The sequence below is a fragment of the Felis catus genome, chromosome B1 (assembly GCF_018350175.1).
Source record: "Felis catus isolate Fca126 chromosome B1, F.catus_Fca126_mat1.0, whole genome shotgun sequence".
Classification (NCBI taxonomy): Eukaryota; Metazoa; Chordata; class Mammalia; order Carnivora; family Felidae; genus Felis; species Felis catus.
Window position 1 is genome coordinate 52,689,813 of NC_058371.1, and position 14,662 is coordinate 52,704,474.

The 14,662-nt window shown below is 46.4% G+C and overlaps 1 protein-coding gene across 5 annotated transcripts in view; it reads left to right on the forward strand.

The window, feature by feature from the left end:
* Nucleotides 1-14,662, forward strand: part of GATA4 (GATA binding protein 4) — an 81,252-nt gene that overhangs the window by 26,828 nt on the left and 39,762 nt on the right. For 3 of the 5 annotated variants that reach the window (XM_023252656.2, XM_045055662.1, XM_045055663.1), the window contains exon 2: nt 4,199-5,333. In XM_023252656.2, the coding sequence (XP_023108424.1) occupies nt 4,718-5,333 (616 nt within the window). In that variant the 5' untranslated portion in view covers nt 4,199-4,717. Of the gene's footprint in view, nt 1-148; nt 511-4,198; nt 5,334-14,662 lie in introns of those variants that run through there. The other 2 variants (XM_019828684.3, XM_011281564.4) reach the window with 2 other exon arrangements.

Below are 14,662 nucleotides of genomic sequence, written 5' to 3' on the forward strand. Positions count from 1 at the left end.
CGTCTATCAGCGCCGCCCCTTGACTCGCGAGTCCTGGGCTGGGGCTGGACCAGGACCACCGGGAGGCGGGGTGGGGGGTGGGGTGGAGGGAGGAGGTAGGAGAGGGGATTCCTGAATAAAGCTGACCCTGGGCAAAACTGCAAACCGGATTGACCTCTGGCAGGGCGGTGGGTGAAGCCCTGCGCCCCGACCGGTGGCACTTTAGCATTTTCCGAGATCCGAGCGCCTGGACTTTGCCTGCTGGGGGAGTTTTTTGAACAGCCCCGAAGCCCGGCGCCGAGCGGAGGTGCAGCCTCTGCGGCGCACCCCCGCCCCCCGCCCTTGCACGTGACTCCCACAGGCCAGTCAGCGCTCGGGAGCTGGAGCGCAGGGGCGAGGGGACTAGCGCCGGGAGGTGGGGGACTCGGAGGCGGCCGGCACAGTGGCCGCGAGAGGCACCGCCGCTGCCAAAGCTCCCGGGGCGCTCAGGGGAGCGTGCGCCGGCCCTCCAGGAAGCTCAAGTCCCGCCAGGTACTGCGTTTTCTGTCTTCTCCTTGCTCTTTCCCACCGTTTGAGAAACCCAGAGCTCCTCCGCGCTTGTTTGCCTGGGAGTGGAGAGGTAACTAGTGGGTGGAAAGGAGACGTTGATCACTCCCTCCTCCCCAAACTGGCCAAAGCCCGCTTAACTTTTCGCTTTGGCTTAACAGCTTCTTTAAAGCAAAGTTAAGATTTGCGGGGAAAGCGGAGAGGGATATTCGAAGTGCTTTTTGATTTTGTGTGTGTGTGAACTTGAACGTTTTTAATCCCTGCCCCAGCGTATATATTCTCCAGCCCTTGTTTGCACCTCCCCAGGCCAGGGCCTAGCCGTGCGGAATCACACTGATCAACTGACCCGGGACAGGTCGCACGGAGGGACTCAGGCGAGGAGTGTCGCCGGTCGGTGACTCCGGGGACTCAGAGTGGCTGTGGGAGGCTGCGTAACTGGGCCTTGGGCCCCGGGAAGGCGCTTCGAAGCCGGGAATGGCTACTGAGCGCCTGGACGTTTTATGCCCTCTGGCCAGCCTTCTAGCCTTCCTGACTGGGGTCCAGAGAGTCAGAACGCCACCCACGAAGCTAACAACCCCACCCACCCACACTGCTTCTGGGTAAAAGTAGCTGAGGGCCGGAACCCGGGAGGAAGGCAGTGACGTTCCTCCGCTGGCCACGGTTAGCTGCCCCGATCCACAGTATTCTGTCACTTGGCTTTGGGTTGGGGGGTCCTTCAGGTAGGAGGAGGATGCCCGGATGGTGAACTGCCACCAGGTTGAGGGAACCAGGAGGCCTTTCGGTTGGGAAGCAGGGTGGAGGACCCAAGGCTGGAGGGATTTGGGGCCGCACGGACGGCTTTTCGGGGAAGGTTGGGGAAGCGCCGAAGGCAAGTATTTCCTGTGTTTCTCAGAAATGGAATGGACAGCCAAGAGCAGGTTTCAGGCTTTTAAAGTAGAGTTTCATTTGGGATAACGGAGTGGTGCCTCCTCCCCCCCTAAACTTCTGAGTCTCCACGTTCCCTAGCAGCGGACAGCTATATTACTGCTGGCTAGTGTGTGCGTTCGTGTGTGACAGTTTTCTGCGCAGCAGGCCAAGAGTGAAGGCGAGAGGCTGAGCCCAAAGAGCAGGAGTGACCTGTAAATAAACACAGACATTAGGGCAAGTTTTCAGAAATCGATCGGAAAAGGGCCGTGGGCTAAATCATGAAGAAAGCATCTCCTATTTGGTCTGTGAATTGGAGGTGAACTGAAATGAGTGATCTGGAGGAGAGGGAAAAACTGGGGATCAGGCCTGAGTCCCCATGATGAGGCCAGATCTCTTCTGCCATTCTCAGTAGCTCTCTCTGCTTCCTCCACGGCCACACGCCTGAACCGAGGCTTAATAACAGAAGCAAGCAGAATGATTTCTTGTCTTTTCAGAAAGGTGTAGAGGGGTATTTTCTCCACCTTCTATTGTTCAGTAATCCAATGTCCAGGTAATGTACCAGCCATTTTAAAAAGGCCGAGAATTTAGTAAAGATGAGTGTTAGATTTATGGCATTTTTAGCATTTACATTTTAAAGCTGGTAAATTAGCATCTGTGTGTAAGTTGGCTTGCAAAATTATAAATCTTCCTTCTCTGCAGTTATGTGGGAAAAAAGTATGATGTTATGCATTAGAACTACAGACGTTGAGTATTACAGAAAATACAATGAAATAGGTGAACTATTTTATTTAAAAATTAAATACTGAATATTTTATCAAGGTAAGCCTATGTGTTTACTTATTGAAGCGCACAGATTCCTATAAGGTACTAATTTTTTGCCTTCATTTTCAAAGAGTGAAGTTGGTGATTTCAGATAAAAATATTTTAGTTTTAAGTAATCTCTATACCCAACTGTGGGGCTCGAGCTCACAACCCTGAGATCATGAGTTGCATGCTCTACTGACCAAGCCAGCCATGTGCCCCTCAGATCAAATTTTTTGTATCTACCCTCTAGCCAAACTTCTTCCTGGAAGGAAATGTCCAACAAACCAATAATTTGTTGTATAGTTTTGAAAGCAAATGATAAACCATCTAGAAGTTGACATGTGACTATAGAATACAGTTCTATTAACTCCATTATCATTAGTGATGTTGCAAAGATGGTTAAAAGCATTATATAGGTATATTAGATGTAGTGTAGATTAGATTTTCAGAATTTTTTACAATAATTAAGATGACCATTCATTATAGTATGATTATATCTGAGGCATTGTCTTATGGTACATTAGAATTCTGTAATAATAACAATAGCCAACAATTATATAGAACTTTGTACCTGTTATAAGTTTTATAAAACCCTATTATACTTGCTTTACATATATTAGTTTACAATCCTTACAGTCCTCACCATGACTCCACAAGATAGGTACCTTTAACATTTGCATTTTTGCAAATGAGGAAACTGAGGCACAGAAGTTAAGCAATGTGTCTAAAGTCATTTATTCAGTAAGTGACAGAGCCTGGGTTTAGTATAATAAAGGTCAATTGATGTTTTTGTAATTCTGTGGCAGTGAAAAAGAAACCAGTGTTAAAAAGTGGCTGTCTCTTAAGGAGACAAGCGGGAATGTAGTGGTCAGCCTCAAATCCCTGGAGACCCACGGATTCTGTCCCCCAGCTCCTTTAATTGTACTTTGATCTTTGGCAAGTTTCAAAACTTTACGATGCTTCAGTTCCCTCTTTTGTAAAATCAGGAGACACGCTTTTATTTGAGGAGCTGTGGAGAAAAAAAAGACCTGAGACAGAGCAGGTGCTTCCGAACACTGAGCTCTTATTTTATCAGAAAAATTGCCTGAGAAAATAGAAACACAGGATACAAGGGCATAACCAAGCCCTACGAACTGTTCTTCCCCTTCAGTTTGTCGTTGGCATTCTGATTTCCCTCCACGGGTGGACCAGCGATTCTATATGGGGAAAAAACCCATTCAGTGAATCTGAATGGTCCAGTGAGTAGTTCCACAAAGTGAACTTGTACATTTCCCTCACTATTCTGGTTTTAATATCCAATCTGCAGAATCACTAAAATATAACTATTTGCCAGAAACAAATGTCTTGTCTGATTTGACTTCCATATGGTATAGTGTGTGGATGGATAAGAGATTTCACAATCCTTTTTCACAGAGATTTAGCAGACACTATGCTCATGTGTAAACATTTAGACTCTACCTCTAGTTTTAATAAAAAGATTACAAACAAAATTTTCTTAGGTTGCTGGGTTTTTTTTTAAAGTTTGTCATTGTGTTTCATGGACAATCTAAAGTTTTTTCATGGCCAGGGACGCTTAGGGTTGGGTGGGGGAACAAAGATGAGCGATATTTCTTGGGTCCCAGCCATTCCGGCGAAAACTGAAACCCTTAAACTTATCTGTGACAAGAGTCTTTCCTGACAAGCAATACCAAAAAAAATTGACTAGGTCACAGTCAATAATTACATGTCTAATAACCGTGAAGCCTCACTTCTCTATGGCTCCCCTCCCTAGGCTTCCCTGGGGCAGTCAGACCCCACGGGCTGAGAAAAACAAAGACCGCAGCTTCCTTAGAAACTTCGTGGCCTCCAAGGCTGGGCGCCGAAAGTGGCGATTTCTTTGGTTTGCGGTGCGGGAGAAGCAGCTGAGCACAAGGAAAGTGGGCTCCGGTTGAACTTGTGTACCTTTTTGTCGTTCTTCCTTTAGGACCGCGGCTGCGGCGAGGAGGACAGGAGCCAACCCAACCCTCCGCATCGGAGCCAGCCTACTGAACCCAGAGCCGGAGTCTGCGGGTGTCCTGAAGAGGGTGCGCAGCCACGGCCACCGGCGTGACCCGAAGGCCCGTGCCCCATACCGGCGCCCAGGCACTACCCCGTGTCTTCTGCCACTCGTGTAGGCGCTCAGGACCTCTAGGCCCTGGGGTAGATCCCGCCCCTTCTCCAGCACCTCCGGGAAGAACCAAAAGTTCAATTTGGGATTTTCCTGTAAACAAGAGCCTAGAGTGTTTTTGCTCGATGCTGGATTTAATACGTATATATTTTTGAGGGATTTGCATTTTTACGTTTGATTTTGGATCTTCATTTACGTGACAGCCGTCACCTGTACATTATTGTTGTTGTTGTTATTATTATTATTATTATTATTATTATTATTATTCTCTCCCCGCCTTGCGCCTTGACTCGCGAGTGAGAGAGAGGACTCGGAGGCGGAGAGCTCCCAGAGGCCATGTACCAGAGCTTGGCCATGGCCGCCAACCACGGCCCCCCTCCCGGGGCCTACGAGGCGGGCGGCCCTGGCGCCTTCATGCACAGCGCGGGCGCTGCCTCCTCTCCCGTCTACGTGCCCACGCCGCGGGTGCCCTCCTCGGTGCTGGGCCTGTCCTATCTCCAGGGCGGAGGCGGGAGCGCCGCGTCCGGAGCCACCTCTGGCGGCAGCTCCGGCGGGGCCCCGGCGGGCGCCGGGCCCGGAACCCAGCAGAGCAGCCCGGGCTGGAGCCAGGCGGGGGCCGAGGGAGCGGCCTACACGCCCCCGCCTGTGTCCCCGCGCTTCTCCTTCCCGGGAACCACCGGGTCCCTGGCTGCAGCCGCCGCCGCCGCCGCCGCCCGGGAAGCCGCGGCCTACAGCAGTGGTGGCGGAGCGGCGGGCGCGGGCCTCCCCGGCCGCGAGCAGTACGGGCGTGCGGGCTTCGCAGGCTCCTACTCCAGCCCCTACCCAGCCTACATGGCCGACGTGGGCGCGTCCTGGGCCGCGGCCGCCGCCGCCTCCGCCGGTCCCTTCGACAGCCCGGTGCTGCACAGCCTGCCCGGCAGGGCCAACCCCGCCGCTCGACACCCGAACCTCGGTGAGTACTGAGCGCGAGTACCCGGGCCCGTTGGCTCCCGGAACAGGCTGTCCCGAACACTGCTTGGGGGCGTTTAATTTTCCGCAAGTGTGCGTGTATGGTGGGGAGCGGTGGGGAGGGGGCAAGATGCGTGAGTTTCCAAGGAAAGCAAACTGGAAAACAAGCTGGCGGCCGCGGCATGTTGGTGGTGGTGAAGGTCACAGCCCCAAGAAGCCCATATTCTGTTAGGTGAGGGCAGGCCTGCTTCCTAAATGCTTTTCTGAAAGAGAGAGGACTGCAGGGTGCAGGGTCTGAGTGTGTCCCCAAGCAGCCCCGACGTCGGGTGCGCTGTAGGTGAGCGCTGGCGGCCGACAGGCTCCACGAAGAGCTGGGAGGAGCAGTCCCGGCAGCCCTTGATGGGCAGCACTAGCGGTCGCGGGGTTTCTGTTCGCATTTCCTCTCGGCCCTCCCTTAGGGTCCTCAGCAGGGAACTGATTACATTGGCTAGGGCCCAAGATCTTCTGGGCCATTTGGCGGCCCAGTTGGAAGATCCTTCGGAGTGGCAGATGATTTTCCTGTCGGGATTTCACACCTGGAACAAAGGAGGGACTGGAGCAGCGGAGATGGGTTGAACGGAGGCTAGCACCTTGTGGGTGCCTCGGGGCCACGGTGTTCTGTGCACAGATTGTGCACTGCGCTGGTATGCCGCCGCACTTGTGAGGGGTGCATTGAAAGCGCATGCCTGGTCAGCGTCCCGGAACTCGGGAAGCGCAGAGGGGCTTCTTTGTAAGACCTGACTTAAATGGACACTTTGCAGCAGCTTCCATAAGTGGAGCGTCCTCTTGTTCGGAGGGCCGGGGTTAGAAATAATCTAACGGGCACGACTGAATATTTCCTGTGAATGTCAGACCCGGCAAGGACCGCAAGCCTGTGCTACCCCGCTCCGATTTACAGTTGAACAAAATGAAGCCTGAGAAAGGGTCCGGGTGCTTTGCGCTGGGAGAGAAAAGGAAGTGGCAACCACTAGTTCAAAATGGAAAAACAAAACAAAACAAAACAAAAAACACCTCTGGTCTTGTCGAATTTCAGGAAGGGACAGGATCGGGTTGGTTGGAGATGGCTTCTGGGGGGGAGGTGAAGTCCAGACCCGAGAAACAAAGTTAACGTTTACTGACTGCCTACTAAGTGCTAAATCTTTTCGCATTTGTTCTCACTTTGAAGAGTAAAGCCTGTCCCTCCCAGGTTTCCAGTCTTAAGCTGGCTCCGAGAAGGGTCCCGGCTTTGAAGAGTTTTTTAAATTATCCTCTGACCCTGGGTGGCCAGGGAAGGTCCCCAGGGGGGTGCAGCCAAATACACATCCCAGGTAAACTGATTAACCGTGGAAGTGGCGCCGGGGCTGGGTCTATAGCTCCTAGTTTCCCCCTCCCCCTCTCAGGGGAGCCAGACGGCACCCCCTGGGGGAGGAGGGGCAACTGGCTCCGGAGCCTTTCGGGAGGCCGGGAGTGAGATAGCTGGCCTGAAGTATCTCCATACAATGGCAGCTCTAGGTGGGCGTGTTGGGGAGGGGGTGGGGCGCTGTGGCCCCGCGTTCTCGGAACTCTTGCGTTCTCTCTGAAACTCTAAGAGCGCACTGTACCCACTGTATGCTAGCCAGTTTGACAATAAATTATATTTGAAATAAATAAAACTTTCTTTAGAACTTATGTTTTAAAACAGGGAGAAATGGTCCCTCCCCATAGTTCTGCTTTTTGAACTTGTGGGAGGGAGTGGAGAGGTTGCTTTCTAACCCCTATCACCTGGAGTCAAAAGACAAAAATGGAGGATGCTTTTCTGATCAGGAGAGTTACAACCGCAACAATGTTAAACACACACACACACACACACACACACACACACACTGTGTGAATGCACACAGTACTTAAATTCTAAAATGTAACCCATACCAGCTAGGAGGGTGCTGAAGTCAGTAATGTTTCCCAAATTAAAGGGTCAACAAATGGTAAGCTGACCTCCACGGAGCACTTCATCCTGGAGAAGTGTGGCCTGTCTTCCCAGTACTCTGCTCTGTGCCATTGGTTCAGGAGGTCCCACCTGAAGACAGCCCTTGGGTCTGGCCTAGCAGCTGGATTGGCTCGCCTGGACAGAGCCAAGTGTGTTAAATGGTCAAGTCAGGAAAGCTTCCCTGTTATCTTTGTGAGGGAACATGAGGCATGCAGAGCATGTTGGCATGCACGTCTTCCGCGTGTTCTGCGGGTGGCACTTACATAAAAGCCAGCTAAGTTAAAAGCAGTGCATGTAAATAAATATGCTTTTTATATATGTCCCTCCTATCACATGGACCCTCCTGTAAACGCCTGGTAGCTGTCTCAAGGACCAACACCGGCACATTAGCTGATGCTGAGTGATAGGAGCATGGTGATAAGTGATTACTGATTCCATGAGATTTATCGAGAGCTTGCTGTATGGAGCTGCCATTGGACTCTCAAACGGTAATACAGTGTGGTGGTATGGGACAGGCAAGCCTGGATTCCATTCCAGGTACCCTTGTGATCCTGGGCAAGTTACTTACCTCTCAGTTTCCTCTCTTGTTCTGTAAAATGTGATCATCATAACTGCTTTCAGTGTTGTCTTAAATTCGAAAAATAAGGCAGTGTTTGTGAAGTAGTTGGTTTTGGCTCCTCATAAGTGATGGCTATTTTATTAAATAGCTACTCACTATCTTGTAGAGGGATGTATTTTTCTGATTTTCTTAGGACTGAGGGGTTTCCCAGGACTTGGGATTTTTAGTGCTAAACCTAGGACAGTCCCCAATAAATGGGGATGGTTGGTCACCCTAAAGACATGAAAATGGGTAAATGACCCAGTATCATGCTGCAGGAATGAGCTGAGAGAAAAGGAGAGAAGACAGAAGTGGTTCTTTCTTCTGTCTAGGAATCTGGAAGTCTTCACCCAAGTGGTGTCATCTGCATTTGGTCTGGAAGGGTAAGTAGGAGTTTGCCAGGAAAAGCCAGGCACCTGCTTTTTGAAAAAAAGGAAAAAAGTTATACCCTCATTTGCCATCACATTTTGTGGTACCATGAAATGACCCAACACAGCTTGGTTTTTGTGTAAATAATATATTTACGACCAGAGGTAAAACCACAGAGGCTAACTCACTCTTCACCTCAGAAACTGCTTTCAATTTCAATGAAGAGAACTAAGAGAACAGCTTTATTTTTTTCATGAGGTATTAATTGCCTCAGTTTTAACAAGAGTTAGTATCTTATGTTGGTTACTGGAAAAGACAAAAATCAAAGTGATGAAAGCTACCAAGGGCCTCAATAAAGACCTGCACTTAGGTTGAAAGGAATTATTCTGCCTTGATGGCAATGTATATGAACTTCAATTCATTCCAAGTTCAATATGAACCTGACCCTGAAACAACTGTTGAAATCATTAATGAGGCTGCATTAATGGAATTATGTGACCTTACTGAGGGCAGGTACAGAGTCTTACTCATATTTAAGTGCCAGGCACATGCTGAGCACTTGGCAAATATTTATTTGAGTAGAGATCTAGGAGGTACTCACCACAGTACTCGGCCCAGGTCAACACACACACACACACACACACACACACACACACACACACACACACACACACACACACACACAGGCTGCTTCAGAGGTCCATTGGAGAGCCTCTGGGTACAGTGAGCAGGGTGGGAGAGGGTTCTGCAACCCTTGTGACCACCTGCATGCTCCCCCCCCCCCCAACTGTTTAGGGAGGAGAAGTCACAGGGTGGTTGAGAGAGAGAAGGACCGTGTAAAAATACCTAAAAGGTACTTTAACGTTTAAAGTCCTTTTATTTAACATTGTGTTCCTCCAGGCGAGCGGACATTAGGTTTGGCAAGAACACTTTTTCACACGTGATTGTAGTTGTTGAAATGGAATATGGAATCTGGAATATGACTTATCTTAATAACACTCCCTGGACACTGAAAGGGCTTAAGGAGGTATGGTGGTGCCATCTGCCAGTGGAGCTGGGCAGGGAATTTCTTGCATTTCAAGGGCTAGGGTCCATTGTTTGTGTGCACCTGAAATGGCTAGAGCAGGTAAGATGACTGTCTCCTTTTAAAGAACCCAGTGAGGGTAGTTACGCAGGTGTATCAATTTTTCAAAACTCATGATGGAAACGTACTATTAAAACGAGCATGAGGGCACCCAGCTGGCTCAGTGGGAAGAGTCTGTGACTCTTGATCTCGGGGTTGTGGGTTTGAGCCCCATGTGCAATGCAGAGGTTGCTTAAAAATAAAATCTTTAAAATAAAAAAGCAAGAGTACTTTTTTGTATGTACATTATACCACAATAAAGTTGACTTTTATAATAATGCTTGCAAATATCTAAGGCAGAAAGGAGACAATGGGAATTATGTGTAAATATGCGATGAAGTAAATAGCATTGTGGTAGATGTTACTGGAAAGCTGTGAAAATATGTTTTATTATGAAATAATTCCTTTGGGTAATAAGCAATTATAATATTATCAAAGGATCTCAAAATTGTTAAATAATTTTAAGGGTTAAAAAAATAACACAGTGAAAAAATGTATATCACCCAGTGTTACCCGAATGGTTTCTTTAAAAGCTTTGCTTCATTTGTGGTGTTTCGAGAGTTTGTTTATGATATAGGTTGGTAGGAAACTCTAAAGTGTTTTCTGGATCTTCTGGGGACTGCTTATCAATTAAGCCAGTTTCTTTCAGAGCCAGTTCATTTATGTAGGGAACTTTGTGAGATCAACTCTTAAGTAGCTTGTTTGGCCACAGAATGATTTGTCAGTCTTTGAGAAAACCAAAGTTGTTTAACTTTCCGGTTACCACCCTGAGCAGGTCAGTCCGAGTTGGGGCTGGTCTGTGGTGCTAGATTGAGAACCAATTAAATGGGGAAGGTGTGTGTGGGGTGGCCAGGGGTGTGTCACTGCTTCCAGTGAGATCTGTCACCTGCCCAATTGTGTCCCATCAAAAGGTCAGGCCACATTTGCTAGGCACTTTCTTTCTAAGCACTCAGGTGGAATGATGCACAGGAGACAGTTTTAGATAACACTTTCTTCTGTATCCTTTCCTTTTTTTTTTTTTAAACTCTAATGAGCTAAGAAAACAAACATACTCAGAGGTGTAGGGAAACAGGAACTCTGATACCTGTGGGTGGGAGTGTAAATTGGTACAACCTTTCTGGAGAGCCCTTGATGGTATCCAACAAATTACAAAGTAGATACCCTTGACCCAGAAATTTAATTTCTAGGAATTTATTCTGCAAATGTACCGGCACAGTTATAGCCCTGTTTGTAATAACAGAAATTGGAAATAACCTAAATGTGCATTATCAGGGGAGTGTTTGTATACACACTGTATGTGCAAACAATAGGATATCACGTAGGCTTTAAAAATTAGGAAATTCATTATGTAATGGTAATAGAGTTGTCTCCAAGAGAAGTACAGGATATCTATATTGCATGTTACTTGTGTAAAAAAAAAAAAAAAGAGAGAGAGAGGGGGGAAGAGGTGCCTGAATGGTTTATTCAGTTAAGTGTCTGACTTTGGCTCAGGTCATGATCTCATGGTTTGTGGGTTTGAGCCCCACACTGGGCTCTGTGCTGATAGCTCAGTGCCTGAGCCTGTTTCATATTCTCTGTCTCCCTCTCACTCTACCCCTCCCCCACCCCTCTCTCTCAAAAATAAATAAACATTAAAAAGAGAAGAAAGGAGTGTATGCATTTGAACATATTTAATTTATCTTTGGAAATATTTGCAAGGAATTTGTAACGTCAATTGCCCATGGAAGGGATAACTGGGTAGGTGAAAGATAAGGGTGGGGAAAGCATTTTTACCACATATGCCTTAGACCCTTTTGAATTTTTAACCAACTTAACCACTTTTTAATAGTCACTTCTATGCTTCTTTATTAGCCACTTAAATAATAAGAAAATATATTTAAAATATAGGGAAGTTAAAAAAATATATGGAGGTTAAGGTTAAGTTTCATTTTATTTTTTATTATTAAAAAAATGTTTTAATGTTTATTTTTGGAGAGATAGAGAGACAGAACACGAGTGGGGGAGGAGCAGAGAGAGAGGGAGACACAGAATCCGAAGCAGGCTCCAGGCTCTGGGCTGCCAGCACACGGCCCTATCTATGTGAGGCTCGAACCCATGAACTGTGAGATCATCACCTGAGCCAAAGTCAGACGCTTAGTGGACTGAGCCACCCAGGCACCCCTAGTTTTATTTCATTTTATTCTTTACCGTCTTAGCCATTTTTAAGTATACAGTTCAGCAGCGTTAAGTATATTCACATCATTGTGAAACAGGTTTTCAGTGAAAACACTTCATTTTGCAAAACTGAAACTCTAAACCAATTAAACAACAGCTTTCTATTTCCTCTTCCCCAGCCCCTGGTAACTGCCATTTTAGTTTTTGTCTGTATGAATTTGACTACTTTAGGTACCTCATATAAGTGAAATAATATAGTATTCATCTTTTCATGGTTGATTACACTTGGCATAATGTCCTCAAGGTTCATCCATGTTGTAACATGTCATATGGTTTCCTTCCTTTCTAACACTGAATGATGTATATATCACATTTTTCAATCCATTCATCCACCATGGACACTTGAGTTGTTTCCCTCACTTGTGAATAATGTTGCTGTGAATATTGATGTGAAAGTGAATCTTTTGAATTTTGAGCCATGTGAATATATTGCCAATTAAAACATATTAAACCAGCTATTAGCTATTAAAGACACATACAGCATTCATGAATTAACTTCCTGAGTCTCTCTCCATCTTTTTGTCTAAAACAGGGTTCTATATTTAGAGTTATGGATGTCCAGGAAAAGTACTTTATAATATAAATTGTTGTTTATTGAATTTAGCTTTTGGTTTTTGCTCATCCAACAGGAGATTGCTTTACTGAAGGGACAAAAAAAGCTTATTCCACTCTCAGTAATGTCTCTTGGTAGCAAATCTCAGCAATTGTCAGGTTGCTGGCCTTGGGGGCACATACATAGGTGCTCTTGGCTGGTATGGTAGTTCTCCCTCAGGTTATCTTGGGACTAGAACCAGAAACCACCTTGGCAGTGATAGGGATTATGTTAGAAAAATAAATTACCTTCCCCCCAGGCAAGGTAAGTCTTTTAACCAATTCTTTTCTGCCTGTCCTTTTAAGGAGATTGAGTTGTTCTGAATTTAGAGCTGAAGCCAGTTGCAAATGTATGCTGCTTTTGTTTGCATACGGAAGAGGAAGGTGTGCTGGTTTTTCCATTGCCTTGGTCTTAGCAAAGGGCAATTCTTGCAGGCCTCTGGATACTGCTGCTTTAAGAACTTGAAGGGGCCTTTTTGACACCTGAAAGTATTTGTCTGCTGGTGACTCTTTTGGTCTGCTCATCCCGAATAAGGTGCAGGTGATAAAGCCCTCTCGTGGTTTGAGAATAGGTATCACTCTGTTCTATTGACCTTCCATGGACCATGACCTGGGCTCATGTAACACATTCCATGAAGGATTATTTAAACATTTTATTGGCTATCTATATAGCTATTTCTTTGTCTCCTTCTAAAGAAGGTAGAGAAGATAATATGAGTGGGATTATAATAGGAATGGCCTCTGATCTCTTTTAATTTGTACAAAATAAATTTACAAGTTTGGATACATTAATGTTTGGAAACTAGTTAACTTTTTAGGGACAGTAGCTTATGTCTTGTGCTACATATATGCCTGTAATCTTGCACTATATAAATGCAATTTATGGATAGTGAGTTGGACCCTTTATCAAGGGTAAATGGGGAAGTTGTGATAGGGACTTTTAAGTCCTTGAGAGGGCAGACATAATCTCCATTTTGCAGAAGAGGTAACTGATCCTCAGAAAAATGAAGTAATCTGCCCAAGTTCCCCGTGGTAGTAAGCAACAGTTCTGGCTTAGAATTCAGGTAAGTCCCACTTCCAGGACTTCCATGTTTTCCTTTCATTTACCTCTTGCATTTGCCAAGATGAGGGCGCTTATCCCTTCAGGACGAGAAGGTGTGTTGTGTTTGAAGGACTCAGATGTTAGTATTTTCTGTTACTTGGTCTCCCCCTGCTCCCTCTCCCCAGTGTAGTTTTTCCTCAGTGCTTCTCCAGGTACAACATCTTCTCTAGTGGCTTTCCATCTCCTTCTGATACAGCCCACCTTGCACTTGAGGAGTGTTAGGAACCCCTGCCTTGCATCAACTTCCTTTTCAGCCTCCTGATTCTCTTGTGCAGAGAACTGAAGAGACATTTCCCAGAATTCAGACCCTCCAAACTAGACGATTCTCCTATTCTGGGGCAGGAGTGGGGATTGCTGGCTGCAAAAGAAGAGCAGAACCATACGGCTTTCTCAAAAATCCTTCCCCTTCTAGGGGAACCATCTCCAGAACCATCTCCATATTCCCTTTTCTCTGAAGATTCAAATGTATTTGTGGTAGGAGCAGAGAAAGGACAGGAGAAAAGCACTATAGTAATTATGCTTTTAGTGAAGATGAGAATAGGGGATAGGGGGATGGATGAGGACAGTGAATAAAACCTCAGGCTGGAAGAGCCCCATGGAGTTGGGCTGAGCTGAACACAGAAGCCGCCAGTGGAAGCTTTCTCATTTCTGGCAGGGGGCCTATGGTTTTATCTATTACTGCTCTGTAATCAGAATTGAGCCAGGATATTCAAGCCTCTTATCTGAATGAAGGGAATTTGGTTTTCTGGTCTTCAGCATTTTGCAGGAATCCCAAAATTGACTTCATGGCTCAGAGTATCTTTTTTTCTGCCTAAGGAGGAATATAATCCAGACAGGTAAGCCATTCCATTCTTTTAAAGTCATTGAAGAGCTGTTCCAAGTGGATTGTGAGTTTTTCACTCTGTGTTGAATTGTCCCAGATATACTTTATTTTGGTGGATGAGAAATCAAGGAGATACCACCAAAATTCGGTGGATTGTTAAACCATAAGCGTTGGGATTCCCTAACTGCAGATCTTAAAGTTGAATTTGGTCCTTAAATTATTTTGGAATCTTCCCTTTTTCCTCCTGGTTTAAAGCTCCATTTTTACTTCTAGAAATCCAGTCAAACTTTATCACCTCCATTCAGAATTGATCAATAGCCACTGGTGAGCAGGTTAATTATAATCGCAGAATAAACGCTGAAGTCTCAAAGTTCACCACTTTTGCAATGTTTCCAAACCCCTCGGGGACCGTGCCAAGAGACTCTCATTGACCCATTCAGAGCAGGTGTGGGAGTTTGAACCAGGGGCAGACAATCGGATCTGATTCAAGACAACTCAATTTGGTTTCTTATCTGCAGTTTTTCCTATC